Genomic DNA, 14261 nt, shown 5'->3' with positions numbered 1-14261 from the left:
AATTACTCCAGAAGTTGTAATACATTCCCTGTGATAAATTCTAATTAAGATTGCCTCAAACAACTATAAATTTGTCAGGCACACTTTCCTCTTCATGAGGCCATATTAACTCTGCTTTATTAGATTTTTCAGATGTGTTATGGTCACAAGTTTACTATCCTCTATTGTCCAGAATCTAATGACTTTTAGAAGGTTACAACAAATTTCCACTATCTCAGTAACCATTTCCTTTAGAAGCCCAGGATACAAATCATCTAGACTAAGGAACTCGTTAAGCTTAGCTCTATTAGCTTGCCTAACGTTACTAATCAGACATGATGGAAAACACGAGGAAGTCTGTAGATGCTGGAAGTTCAAGCAACACACACAAAATGCTGGTGGAACGCGGCAGGCCAAGCAGCATCTATACTTCTCACGCTTTGAATTTTTTCAATGATTTTAAGTTCCCTGGCCCCCACCACCTTATTTTCACCATGGACGTCCAGTCCCTATATACCTCCATCCCCCACCAGGAAGGTCTCAAAGCTTTCCACTTCTTTTTGGATTCCAGACCTAACCAATTCCCCTCTACCACCACTCTCCTCCGTCTAGCGGAACTAGTTCTTACTCTCAATAATTTTTCCTTTGACTCCTCCCACTTCCTCCAAACCAAAGGTGTAGCCATGGGAACCCACATAGGTCCCAGTTATGCCTGCTTTTTTGTTGGCTTTGTGGAACAGTCCATGTTCCAAGCCTATACAGGTATCCGTCCCCCTCTTTTCCTTCGCTACATCGACGGCTACACTGGCGCTGCCTCCTGCACGCATGCTGAGCTCGTTGACTTTATTAACTTTGCCTCCAACTTTCACCCTGCCCTCAAATTTACCTGGTCTATTTCTGACACTTCCCTCCCCTTTCTTGATCTTTCTGTCTCCATCTCTGGAGACGGCCTATCTGCTGATATCTACTATAAGCCTACAGACTCTCACAGCTACCTGGACTATTCCTCTTCCCACCCTGTCTTTTGCAAAAATGCTATCCCCTTCTCACAATTCCTCCGTCTCTGCCACATCTGCTCTCAGGATGAGGCTTTTCATTCCAGGACGAAGGAGATGTCTTCCTTTTTTAAACAAAGGGGCTTCCCTTCTTCCACCATCAACTCTGCTCTCAAACGCATCTCTCCCATTTCCTGCACATCTGCTCTCACCCCATCCTCCCACCACCCCACTAGGGATAGGGTTCCTCTTGTCCTCACCTACCACCCCACCAGCCTCCGGATCCAACGTATAATTCTCCATAACTTCTGCCACCTCCAATGGAATCCCACTACCAAGCACACCTTTCCCTCCCCCCGCCCCCACTTTCTGCTTTCTGCAGGAATCGTTCCCTATGCAACTCCCTTGTCCATTCATCCCTCCCCACTGATCTCCCTCCTGGCACTTATCCTTGCAAGCAAAACAAGTGCTACACCTGCCCTTACACTTCCTCCCTCACCACCATTCAGGGCCCCAGACAGTCCTTCCAGGTGAGGCAACACTTCACCTGTGAGTCGGCTGGTGTGGTATACTGCATCTGGTGCTCCCGGTGTGGCCTTTTATATATTGCTGAGACCCGACACAGACTGGGAGACTGTTTTGCTGAACACCTACCCTCTGTCCGCCAGAGAAAGAAGGATCTCCCAGTGGCCACACATTTTAATTCCACGTCCCATTCTCATTCTGATATGTCTATCCATGGCCACCTCTACTGTCAAGATGAAGCCACACTCAGATTGGAGGAACAACACCTTATATACCAGCTGGGTAGCCTCCTACCTGATGGCATGAACACTGAACTGACTTTTCTAACTTCCGTTAATGCCCCTCCTCCTCTTCTTACCCCATCCCTGACATATTTAGTTTTTTTTGGCTTTTTTTCCCTCCCTTTTTTTCTTTCTCTCTCTGCCCATCACACTGCCTGTTCTCCATCTCCCTCTGGTGCTCCCCTCCCCCTTTCTTTCTCCCTAGGCCTCCCGTCCCATGATCCTTTCCCTTCTCTAGCTCTGTATCCCTTTTGCCAATCACCTTTCTGGCTCTCAGCTTCACCACACCCCCTCCGGTCTTCTCCTATAATTTTGCATTTTCCCCTCCCCCTCCTACTTTCAAATCTCTTACTATCTTTCCTTTCAGTTAGTCCTGATGAAGGGTCTCAGCCCGAAACGTCGACAGTGCCTCTCCCTATAGATGCTGCCTGGCCTGCTGCATTCCACCAGCAAGATGGAAAAGCAAATCAGGATGTTACAGAGGAAACATTTGCTTCTGAATGTTGAAAGGGATGGGGAAGGCATATCTGATGATTCCACTGGTACTGGTGAAAATTACAAGGATGGTTTCACATGAGGACTGGTGAAATGTCGACAGTTTATTGCCCTCCATAAATGCTGTCTGACCTGCTGAGTTCCTCCAGCATTTTATGTACTGTTCAAGATTCCTTGCATCTTCAGAATCTCTCATTTTTATATTGTTGATAATAAACCTGACTTTGATTCTTTTTCCACCACCTAAGGACGCAAACTATCATTCCAGGTTAAACAAAAGCAATCCACTTGTATTACTTCCACCTTAATACATTAGAAAAAACAAGTTGATGTCACCTGCCTGCTTTGGAGAATATTTCTATTCAGTCTACATAGGCAATCCTGTACTTGCAGGTGCCCGTCACTTATTTCAAAATATACTTTATTCAAAAAATTCAAGTACATTATTACAGAATATTCAAGAAAACATTTCAAATCCCCAATGCAAAGTTATCATGGACTAATTCACATGTTCAGATCAGTTGTGTTGTCACAGTGCTCCACCTGCAGGGTTGCTAAAGATATTGCACAACTTTAGAACCTTCAGCAATACTTGCAGGCACAGTAACAATTCTCTTCCAAATTTCAAAATTACACTGATGTAGTTAATGTACCACAATTGCTGATAGTTACTGATGTGTGTTGAAATCATTGGGATCACTTTTTGGTAGGTGGGATCTCTATGAAGAGGACTGACTATACCTAAATTGAAAGGGGATCAATACTCTTGCAGGAAGATTTGTTCACACTACTTGAAAGGGTTTAAACTAACTTGGTGGCTTGGAGGTGGTGGGGAGTAGTAGAGGTAAGAGGTGTGAGTAGTACAAGATGAAAAGGAGACTGATGCAGAGAATCTAGAGGGCAGAACAGACAGGCAAGTTAGAGAAAATGGGAGGGCTGCCAGGCTCAACTGCATTTAGTTTAATGTGTGAAGCATCTCAAGTAAATCAGCTGAGCTTAGAACATGATTGATAGATGGAAAGCTGGGTAGAGTGTTGGCAAATGGAATTCAATCCAAATGTGAAGAATGCAGTTTCGAAAGTCAAACGGGCAAGATAACAACAGAGTCCTAAGTAATGTTGAACAGAGAAATCTTGAGGTTCAAGTCCATGCTTCACTGATCTTGACAACACAGCTAGAAAAGTCAGTGAACGTTATGGAGTCATCTTGTCGATCTTGTTGAATTAGTTGAGATAAAATGGAGCCAGTAGAAAAACTGACTGGAGCATCTAGAACTGGGGAATTGTGTGGATGGCTTAAATTTAAGATGAGGCCATTCAACAGTGAAATTTGTAAAATGATCTATATCCAGAAGATAGCATAAATAAAGAACTTTGAAGCCCAGACAAGTAGTAGTTTTAATATAAAATTGTGGTTTTTGGCAAAGAATTATTTAATAGCTAGAGCTAAAGAAATATTAGGCATAGAGAGCTGCACCATATCTCATCTACAATCTCAAAAAAGAATCTGATAGGCTAAATAATCAACTTGTGTTCCTTTGTTTGAAAAGTGTACATTGAAGAGATGGACGAGGATGCCTATGGAATCTGTAAGTACACTAGGTGAAAGAAAATTATTTAAGATAATCTAATGATTTAACAACAATTTATAATTTTATACATTCATGGCTGCAGTGCCTTTAAAGTGTAGAATGCAAACGATGCAATTTTTTAGTAATGTGGGCTGATCAAACACTCACGTTCTGACTATCTTTTAAAATAATTAAAAGTAATTAAAATACCTTTTTAAAATAGTGACATCAGAACTAAATTGCACACAGTACAAGGTAGTTTGAGAAGAAGCCTAAAACATTTGTAGAATTACAACTGTAGTGAACGATACTATACCCCATATCCTCCGTTTACCATAAATTGGGAAAAAAGAAACATCTGATGGATGTAGATATGTACTCAATAGAGGAAATGGCAAAACACTACCAGTATTTTTCCTAAATATGAGGAAATCTGTAGATACTGGAAATCCAAAGTAACACACACAAAATGCTGGAGGAATTCAGCAGGTCGGGCAGCATTTACAGAAAAGAGTAAACAGTCAACATTTCAGGCCAAGACCCTTTTTCAGGACTGAGTATTTTTCCTCATCTCTCTTTACCTTCCCTTCCTAACTACACAAACTTTTACCATAGATCTGAACACAAAACCAGCATACAATCAGAAAAAGGTCTCCACTCAATAATATATCAATCAACACTGCCATTATTTGCCTATATAACACTGTCATTATGTGTAGTATATTGGACTAGAATTTTAGTCATTTTGGACAAAAAAGAATTTAGAGAATATGCCCGGATGATTGAAGTCCCATACAAGCTGCCAGCTTTGCAGATCATGCTAACCCAAAGTCAAATTATGGGTTCATATCTTCCTATATGACCTTCAGACAGGATTAAGACAATCCCTCATAGAACCGGAATCACCGTCATAGTATTGCTTCATCGACTGATACCACAAAAAATATTGTCTTAAATTTACTGCAAGCAGTCTGTCACCCATATTCACTATTTGCCTGAATATAGCTTAAACAATTCCAGGGGACTGATTGGAATAAAACGAAGTATCAAGTACCAAAGTAGCAGCAGAGTAATGATGTCCTGTCAGACAAGCAACACCCATCAAAGTCTTCTCCTGAAAGTCTTAATAGTCTGTAAAGCTGCAGTCCACTGGCCTTGGCATGGTCAAGATGGTATGTGAAATATATTTTAAAATAATTATTTAAAATAATATCAACTAAAACAAATAACATTGCATGTAATTTCAAATGATTAAAATGTGGAATTTTAAGAACCCCTTCCTTTATTCCTTACAGTCATATAATGGCCATTGAAACCTAGTGGAGGATCCAAATGCAGATTCCCCAACATATGTTGAATGCAGCAAGAAACTGATAATGCCAACACTTAAGTAGGTCACAAAAATTTTTTTTCATATACTAAGAACATACAAGTTGGTCTTTCCCCAAGTTAGAATTCTTAAGATGTTGCATATGAGGACAAGTATGTGGTATTACCAGTAGGCCACTCAGCACCTGCTCTGCCATTTTGTAAGATCATTACTAACCTAACCATTCCCATCCATCCTTAGTACCTGTCTACCCCTTTGCTGGTCATAAACCCATCTGACAAAAACTTTGTAGGACTGGTTCCACTATTCTGTGACAAAATGAATCTTTGCAACACACCATTCTTCCCAATTGCCAATCAAAATGAAGGACCCATTTAAGCCTAACTTTGCTTTATTTTAACCAAACAATTTATTATCTACAGCATGAGTTTTTATTTTCTGCTATTACTTTTGTTGTAACATCTAATCAAATGCTTTGGTAAAGCATTAGTACATTCATCCACTCATTCTCCTTTATACACAGCACATTATTTCTTAAACACTCCAAAACACAAAACTATGCTGACTTTGCCTTGATATTTATCATCGTTAACAATTCTGTTAATAACATCTTTAATGATATGAGACTGCTTGTTATGAGTAAAGAAGGGCAGCCAAATATAAAGTGAAGGGCAAGATAGAGGCTTATGGACAACATTAGATCAAATTACAAGGAGCTGATAATTGAACATAAAAAGTAAGTTTAGAAAGTAATCAAATCCAGAATGGGAATGACAAAAAATATGAAGTGGTAGAGCCTATATGGGAGTAAGTAGGTGCAGGCGTAAGGATATGGGAAAAATTTAATTCCCCTAATTGTTCTCTACAACTTTGCACCGATAACATCTCGGCCATTTCATTTTGTGGAACACTCAAGTGCTCAAAAGACAATTCAAATTTCACAGAAATTAGAATGTATCATAGATTTCTATACAGATTTAGGCTGGCTGAGATATAGTACATTGAGAAACTGTTCTGTGAAATGTAATGGAATAAAATGACCAGTGAAGAACTGAAACAGCCAAAGATTAAAGAAAATCAGAAAGGAAACAAATACTTAATGAACAAAACTTAAACACATTAGGATAAAAAGTACAATAATAAAGCATATTAGGTTATAAAAATACTAGCTGTAGAAGATTCATCTGTAGAACATGCTGTGATCTTGAGAAAATGTCACAAAAGATCTGAATTTAAGAGGAAAAATGCATCTAGTCAAGAAATGGGTGGTTTAGTTGATACTATTTGAAACAAAGAAATATGCCACTAAATTGTTACAGCAGGTTGCCAGCATGTGCTCAAAACCAGGAGCCCCAAATCTCAGTGGAAAGTGCTCATCGAGCCTAATTTTAATGGCCGTCGTGGCCCATCAAGTCTGAAGAGTGAGCTCGCCACTTTGTTCTGCTTCACTGCGGGCCAGCTGACTCGCTAGCAACAGCCTGCAGGCAAGTCTGGAGAGCGAATGGGAGGCAAACATAGACCCAGGGAGGAACAACAAACAGGTCCTGAAACAACCACAAAATGATCTTTCAACATCAATATAAGACCTGTGTTCATTGCAGACTGCAGCTGAGAAATCCGGAAAAAGTTTAACAGTGACCCAAATTCACAGATTATGAGCAACCCAATGTACTGCAGATTTTTACGTTTATAAAATGGGCATTTTGCTCAATTTCAACTTATCAGCCTAGTGGTTTACATAAACTAGGAAATATTTTCACCAAGATCCAACAAGCTTTCTCAGAAATTCATTCAAAAATATATTGGCAAATAACTAAGTGAAGTACAAGAATGAAAGAAATTAAAGATGTAGGTAAAACAAATTAAAAGCAGCTGCAAGGCAACAACAAACAACAGTAAACAAATCACAGAAAATAAATAGTGAACATGCAGTTGAAAATCCTGAACGTATGCAGAATAGAGAAGAGTATAAAAGCAAGTTGCAATAAATATTTGAAATAAAGTGGTTCAACCACAATTGGAATGTTGTACTCAGATCTGCTGACTGCACTTTAGGAATGGTGTGAAGGCTTTATAGAGGGTGTGGAAAATATTTGCTCTGATGGTTCCTGGGATACTTTATTGCAAGGAACGTTCAGAGAACTGTGATTGATCTCTTGAGACAGAAAAGATATGAAAGGGATTATCATAAAAAAAGCTTATCAAATACGTTTTGGAAATTTTAGGACTTCCAAACACTGGTTCCCATTTATCCAAAGCACAAGTTATTTCTTCAAAAAAATTCAAAATATGATTTGGAGAAATATTCACATTGGTAAAACAGTCAAAAATTACAGGATATAGGTGACTGACAAAGCAGCGTCAATATGATGTCCAGTACTGGTTATTTAACTAGACTAGCTGCTAGGTTTTTGAATGATCCAGGGACATGAGTTGAAATCCCATAATGAGGAAGGTGAACTCAAACAGTTAAAACAAAACCAGCTGGTCTCCATAAAGCTGGTCTCCATAGCAGTAACATGGAAAGTACTGCATTACCACAAAACCATTAGGTGATTGGAAGAAAATCTGTCAATTGGCCTCCCAGCCTAACTGTGATTTTTGATCCATCGGTGCAGTTGATTTTTAAATGTCTTTCCCAGCAATGACCACAGCAAAATCTTCTGTAAAACAATGCATTTACCCCATGCAGGCCCAATCTATCGGACAAAAACAGGCTCCTGTCATAACATTTTCAGATTTCCTTCTCAAATCCAACCCAATAGCAACTGCCCTCCAGCTATTATATCCCACAGTTCAGTAACTACTCTGAAAATGCAAGTTTAAACAGGCATCACTTCCACCATTAAGAACAGAAATGTTCCTGATTACAAACACTGAAAATTGAAAGGAGGAGAAATACTTTATACAGGAGCTTTGGTATCGAGCAGGAACCAATGACACTCTACCATCCACATAAATAAATAGATCCTACTAAAATTACTATTATGCATAATGAATATCAAGATTTTTTTTTCAGAAACTCTATGTATAATTATATTATCTACAATATGGGAGGCCAATTGGCCCAACTAGTCTATGTGAACACTCATGTATTTCCATTTCCCAAATAACTTTTCTCTTTCACATCACTATCTTTAGGAAATTTACAAAAGCCATTTAACCTCTCAACTATCATATTTTTGGGATGTGGGATAAAACTCAAGTCAACAGGGAAAACTTACATGGTCAGAGGGGAAAACATAGATGCTCTAAACAGCCAATGTCTAAGATCAGGTTTAAATTCAAGAGACTGGAAATGTAATGTAGTGGGACCGTTGCATGAAGGTGCAACTACAGAATAAACTATTTCTGGAAATTCTGTTTGTACATGGTTCTTGAAGGAGTATGTATTAAGTTTAAAGATGGGCAGTTTAATTATGTAGGGCTTGATGCTTAGACATTGTAATTGTTGTAATGTTTTCCTTGGTTCCCATTTGATGATAATGCTCCTGTAAAATACATTTTCTTCTTTCGATTATCTAATGTGAACTGAGTTCACCTCATATTCTTAATTATTACTGAAACTTAACTCATAACAAATTAGAACCAGGCATATCACTCAAGCAGTTCAACTTTTTCAATCAAAGACCATTTGTATTTTTGGAACATAAAAATAATATGGGAAACAGTCTGACATTAGGATGAAGGACAGCATCATACATGAAACTACAATTCAATAAGGGTAATCAAACTTAAATTCAATAGGTATAGGCCTTGTTCACCTAATCTTTCTTTTTTGAGAAACATATTATCCTAAGATTCAATTAAGCAAACCTCTGGTACAATTCTTTCTTTACACTTACATAATATTCCACAAGTAAAGAGATCAAACTTGTACTATTTCTGACTGCAGTTTCTTGGGGGTTCTGTGTAATGGAGCAAAACTTCTTGTATACAAATCCTCCTACAATAAAGGCCATGATGCAGTTTTCCATATTAAATGCCTATTGTATCTGCATGTTAATTTTGTGATTTATGTACAAGGGCTCCCATGTCCTTACTTTCAACATTTAAAAGTAACACCATCTTGGTTTACTACCAGTGGCAGACTTCATATTTTTCTACATATTATATCTTGCTATTTACCTAACCCATATTTATTTCCTTGAAATATCTCTGAAACTTCCTCAGAGGCCACACTATCACCCAGTTTTATAACATAAGGAACACTGAATTTGTTTTTACACTTTATCCCCTCATCCAAACCACTAAAATCAATCGAACACATCAGGGAGGGTCCCATTACATCACTACATCATCTCTTTAACCATTGCCTCCCAACCAGATATGACCAATGAATCCCAATTTTGTTTTTTTTGGCTGTTAACCAAACTTCAGTCATTTCCAGAATATCACCTCAAATCAATATGTGCTTTAATTTTGTTTAATAATCTCAAATGGCACCTCATGAAGACCTAATGGAAGTCCAAGTACACTACACATTCAATTCGATCAGAGCGAATCCATACGTCAAACCTATTTTGCCACAATGGATCTATGACCACTGAAACACAAAAAAATTTCAATATTGATGAACAATTTATTTATTTATTACAACATCTCATGCCCTTTGGAAGAAGGAATTTCACATTTCTACAACACTGAACATGTTGATTAATATTGACACCCAATCTTCTAAAGCCTTAGATAATTTTTTTATATCGGTCTGCGAATTACTTCAATTATTTTGTCCTTTAAATCCTTCCCTCAAATAAATCCAGTTAAATACTTAAGTTTGAATAGCCAGAGAGAGAGCTTAATTAAACATGACTATGGGAATTCTAGTTAATTTCATCAAAAGAATTTTGGTTTTCATTCTAAGTTAAATAAGATAATTTTGGTCAACTTTGCACTCATTTTAGAATAAATCAAAGTTTATATTAGTGTATATCCAATCTCCTTGAGGTGACAACTCTGACCGGTAAGAAAAAAAATGCACTTTTGCATGTTCTTTACCTTAGCAATAGTGATACTCCACTTTCTCTGGCCCGCAATGTGCAGTTGCAAAGGTAGCAAAAGGTATTTCCCCTCAGTGGAATTGACAACATTCAAAACATCCACACTGCATAGACTAATGCAGAAATTCTCATCCACTCTTGGCAATTCATCTCTCTTCTACCGGCTGTACTGCTTCACAGCTTTTTTCAGCGCAAAGGAAAAACAATGAAGTGACAAATTTCAAATACTGTACTTGTAAACTAATTTTGAAGGCTGATGTCCTGAAAACAATCAGACTACTACACAAAGTAAAACAGTTTTTAATAGCATACTAAACCATGTGTATTGCTTAGCAGTCATTCAGGCTCCAAAAATGCCATTTATCCAAAAGAGAGTAATCAAGTACAAGATTATTTCAAAATGGATTCAAAAGTTATATTTTAAAATATGTATGATCTTTATCTTCATTTGAATATGTTCTAAATATTATTTAGTGCTCCAAAATGTTTTAAAAAGTTGCTTTTTAAATAACATAAGAGACCCAATAAGTCCTTAAGAAAGCTGTCATTCAGTATGACTGATCCAACATCGGCCGCAGCACCACCCATCTTCTCTATCTCCATACCCTTCAGTTCCCTTGTTTTGTGTGCATGAAAGAGAGAGATTTGAATGTACTTAATGAACCCCCCCCCCCACCTCCACAGTAGAGAAGGCTAAAGATTCACAATCCTGAAAATGAATTCCTCCTCATCTCTGTATGAAACTTTTGATTCAGAACAGAAATAGAATCTTTGGCCCAACTTGTCCATGCCAAGCAAAATACCCTTCTACAGTAATCCCATTTTCCTGTATTTGGCCTACTGCTCTCTAAACATTTCCAATCAGAAATCTATCCAAATGTTTGTAAATATTGTAATTGTTCTCACATCTACCACTTCCTCTGAAAGTGTCCTGGATGATGGCGAGCCACTAATGCCACCCCTCACGAACGCCTATTCTCTTTTCCCAGGAAGTCTGTCACTGGGACCACCCTACCAGTTTGGCTGACGTCCCCAGGGCCAGTGCTGCTACGTAAACATGCGAGGAGTAATAAGTACTCCCCGCTGGTCGAGAGGGTTCACCTCCTGCATGCTAATCCCCAGTATGCCTACGTGGTCTTGCCTGATGGGCGGGAGGACACGGTCTCTGTCCGCAACCTGGCGCCCGCCGGAGCAGCAGACCACTACCCCGAACATTCCACGGTAACTATGAACCCTGTACCCGAGGTGACACCGCACACACCGTGCCACACCCAGACTCCTCACGACGCTCATGTACTGGGCATCTCGTACGCGTCTATTCCGGGGACCTCGCACACACGCGAGGGATCCCTGACACCTCCAGTTGGGACAGAACCAACCCACTCTCTGCCTCCGGTGCAAACACCACCTCCGGCACCTGTGCCATCACCACCTCCGGCACCTGTGCAATTGCAGCCGGAGCTACGTAGATCGCAGCGAACGATTCGACCACCTGATAGACTTAACCTGTAAATATACTTGGGGACTTTTTTTAAACAAAGGGGGGGTAAATGTGGTGAACTAGATATACCTGTCTGACTGCTCCTGTGGCTCCTCCCACAGACCCTGCTGACTGCTCCTGTGGCTCCTCCCACAGACCCCTGTATAAAGGCGACTGTGGGCTGCTGCTCTCCCTCATTTTCCCCAGGATGTAGTGTTGTTTATTCTTCCAGTCAATAAAAGCCGATATCTCGCTTCCTAAGTCATGATGGAGCTGGCTGTGTTTACAACTTTCTACAGCTTTTTCCAATCCTTTGCAGTGGCCTCTCCATACAAGACAGTGATGTGACCAGTTAGAATGCTGTTCATGGTACATCTGTAGAAATTTGCTAGTGTCTTTGGTGACTTACCAATTCTCCTCAAACTCCTAATGAAATATAGCCACTGGTGTGCTTCTTTGAAATTGCATCAAAGAAATTGTTGGGCTCAGGATAAATCCTCAGGGGTGTTGACACCAGGAACTTGAACTGCTCACTCTTTACACTTCTGATCCTTCAATGAGAACTAGAGTGTGTTCCCTCGACTTCCCCTTCCTGAAGTTCAATCAATTCCTTGCTCTTACTAATGTTGATTGTGAGGTGTTGTTGCTACACCACTCAACCATTTGATCTATCTCACTTCTGTACGCTGCCTCATCACCATCTAAAATTCTGCCAACAGTTGTGTTGTTGGCAAATATACAGATTCAAACAAGCGCCTGAGAGTAACCAACATCAGATAAGTGGAGGGCAATTATTCAAGGATCATAAGTCATTGGGTAACTTTGAAATCAGGAGCAAGAAAACAAATATGATCAATACCCCAGTGGATAGCTTGATTTTTTAAAAAATATTTGATACTGAAAACACAAATCAAATTCCCCATTTCTTAGCTGTAAAAAGTAAAAAAAAAATGCATAAAGAGGACAAAACAGAAAATTTGCAGGCACATTTCTTCAAATAATTACTGAAGAAAATAAAGAATAAGATATCGTACACTGATCAACAGCTTTATAAAAATAAAAGCTGAAAACTAAAAACACTGATGGCAATCCTATGCAACAGAAAATACAGTACACTGCCACCAGCCCTACAAGTCTTGTCTGGCTCCTAGCCATATTAGGTGCCCAGTATAGGCTTGTCCACAGTTCTTGAGATTCCCCACAACAACCTAGCTCAGAAAATGACTTATAACATCACCATGGAAGCAAATGAACCCTAAATGTAGCATTGTGGAGGATGCAGTTGAAGACTTGGGAAAATCAAGAGCTATGCAAAGCTACAAGAGAGCGGAATTGAGACCAAAATCAAATGAGCGTTAATCCTAGTGAATGGCAGAGCAGACAAGATGGATTATCTAGACAATTCCTCCTCTTGCATTTATATAAACTTCACTTAAATTAGTTATACACATAGGATGTATTTGATACATTCAAATTAGAGAAATGATAAGTAGAGTTTGTGTTTTGCCATCATCATGAAGCTTTTGAGTAAGGAAATCATTTCAAGGCCCAACTCCCAATCATCATCAGCACTCTTCTTTTTCACGTCCATGCTCTTAAAAAAAAACTATCAACTACAAAACACAGGCAAGAACTTCAGTGGCTAGTGTCAAAAAAATCACACCAAAGCAAACATCAGATGTCACCAGGAATGCCAATTGTTGCAAATGTCTGCATAATGGAATATTCAACAAGAATCAGGAACAAATGGTTGTCTAAAAATATTTTATATAATACTATATACTCTCACCAGGTTTATTATGAGCAAACCTTAAGTCCCAGGTATGCACTTCAAGCACGTTCTTATTTATTTGGATAACTTATTTTATAGATGGAATGAGAAAGATTCACATAAGGAGAGCAGCACTCACTGTGTTGGCTAACTCCAAGTAACCACCACTCATTGGCTGGCTCAAGCTTGAAGCCTGTGCTAAGAGTTTTTGTAAAACAACTTGCTGATCCAGGTTAACACCACCATATTCTAATAGTTTCTGAACGGTTGGATGAGTATTTAGTTCTGGGCTCTGAAGATCCCGAGCTCCAGAATCGTACTCCCAGCTTTCTCTGGCTCCTGACATTGCACCTGGATAGAAACAAAGAAGTGACTTAGAAGGCAGAAATGCACCTGAGCAGTTCTTAAACAATGTAACAGCATGTTTACTATAGTTATCAGATACTGAGTTTAGTTCTGAAATACCAACTTACTAGCTGCATTGAAATGTAAATTTGGATGGAAAGAGTATTTAAAGGAGCTGGGAAGGTGAGTCTCTGAGGAAAGGATTTGTATATTATTACATTGAGCAATCAGGCAAAGAACATAATATCTATTAGGTGGAGAAGTGGCTATCTGATTAGAAGATTGTAAAACAAAGCAACCAATAATGCACAGTGAGGTATAAATGCTGGAGCATTTGGATAAGACTGAAGTTGTGAGTTATTGTAAGAGTAGTATGAATTTTGAAGAAGTTGTGGAGAAAGAATGAAATTTCCTAAGAATGCTTTATGAACAAGCAACAGTGAACTATTTTCGACAAAGCACCATGTGCAGTAAAGACAGGATGAAAAAG

At 39.0% G+C, this 14261-nt stretch overlaps 1 protein-coding gene across 2 annotated transcripts in view; it reads right to left on the bottom strand.

Annotated features, from left to right (window-relative positions):
- mcc (MCC regulator of WNT signaling pathway) overlaps positions 1 to 14261 on the bottom strand; it is a 151024-nt gene that overhangs the window by 125491 nt on the left and 11272 nt on the right. For both annotated transcript variants that reach the window (XM_073068610.1, XM_073068619.1), the window contains exon 3: positions 13566 to 13777. In XM_073068610.1, the coding sequence (XP_072924711.1) occupies positions 13566 to 13777 (212 nt within the window). The remainder of the gene's footprint in view (positions 1 to 13565; positions 13778 to 14261) is intronic.

Source organism: Hemitrygon akajei, chromosome 2 (genome assembly GCF_048418815.1).
Source record: "Hemitrygon akajei chromosome 2, sHemAka1.3, whole genome shotgun sequence".
In the NCBI taxonomy this organism is placed as follows: domain Eukaryota; kingdom Metazoa; phylum Chordata; class Chondrichthyes; order Myliobatiformes; family Dasyatidae; genus Hemitrygon; species Hemitrygon akajei.
Note: the sequence above shows the minus strand (reverse complement) of the source record. Positions and strands in the feature narration are given on the sequence as shown.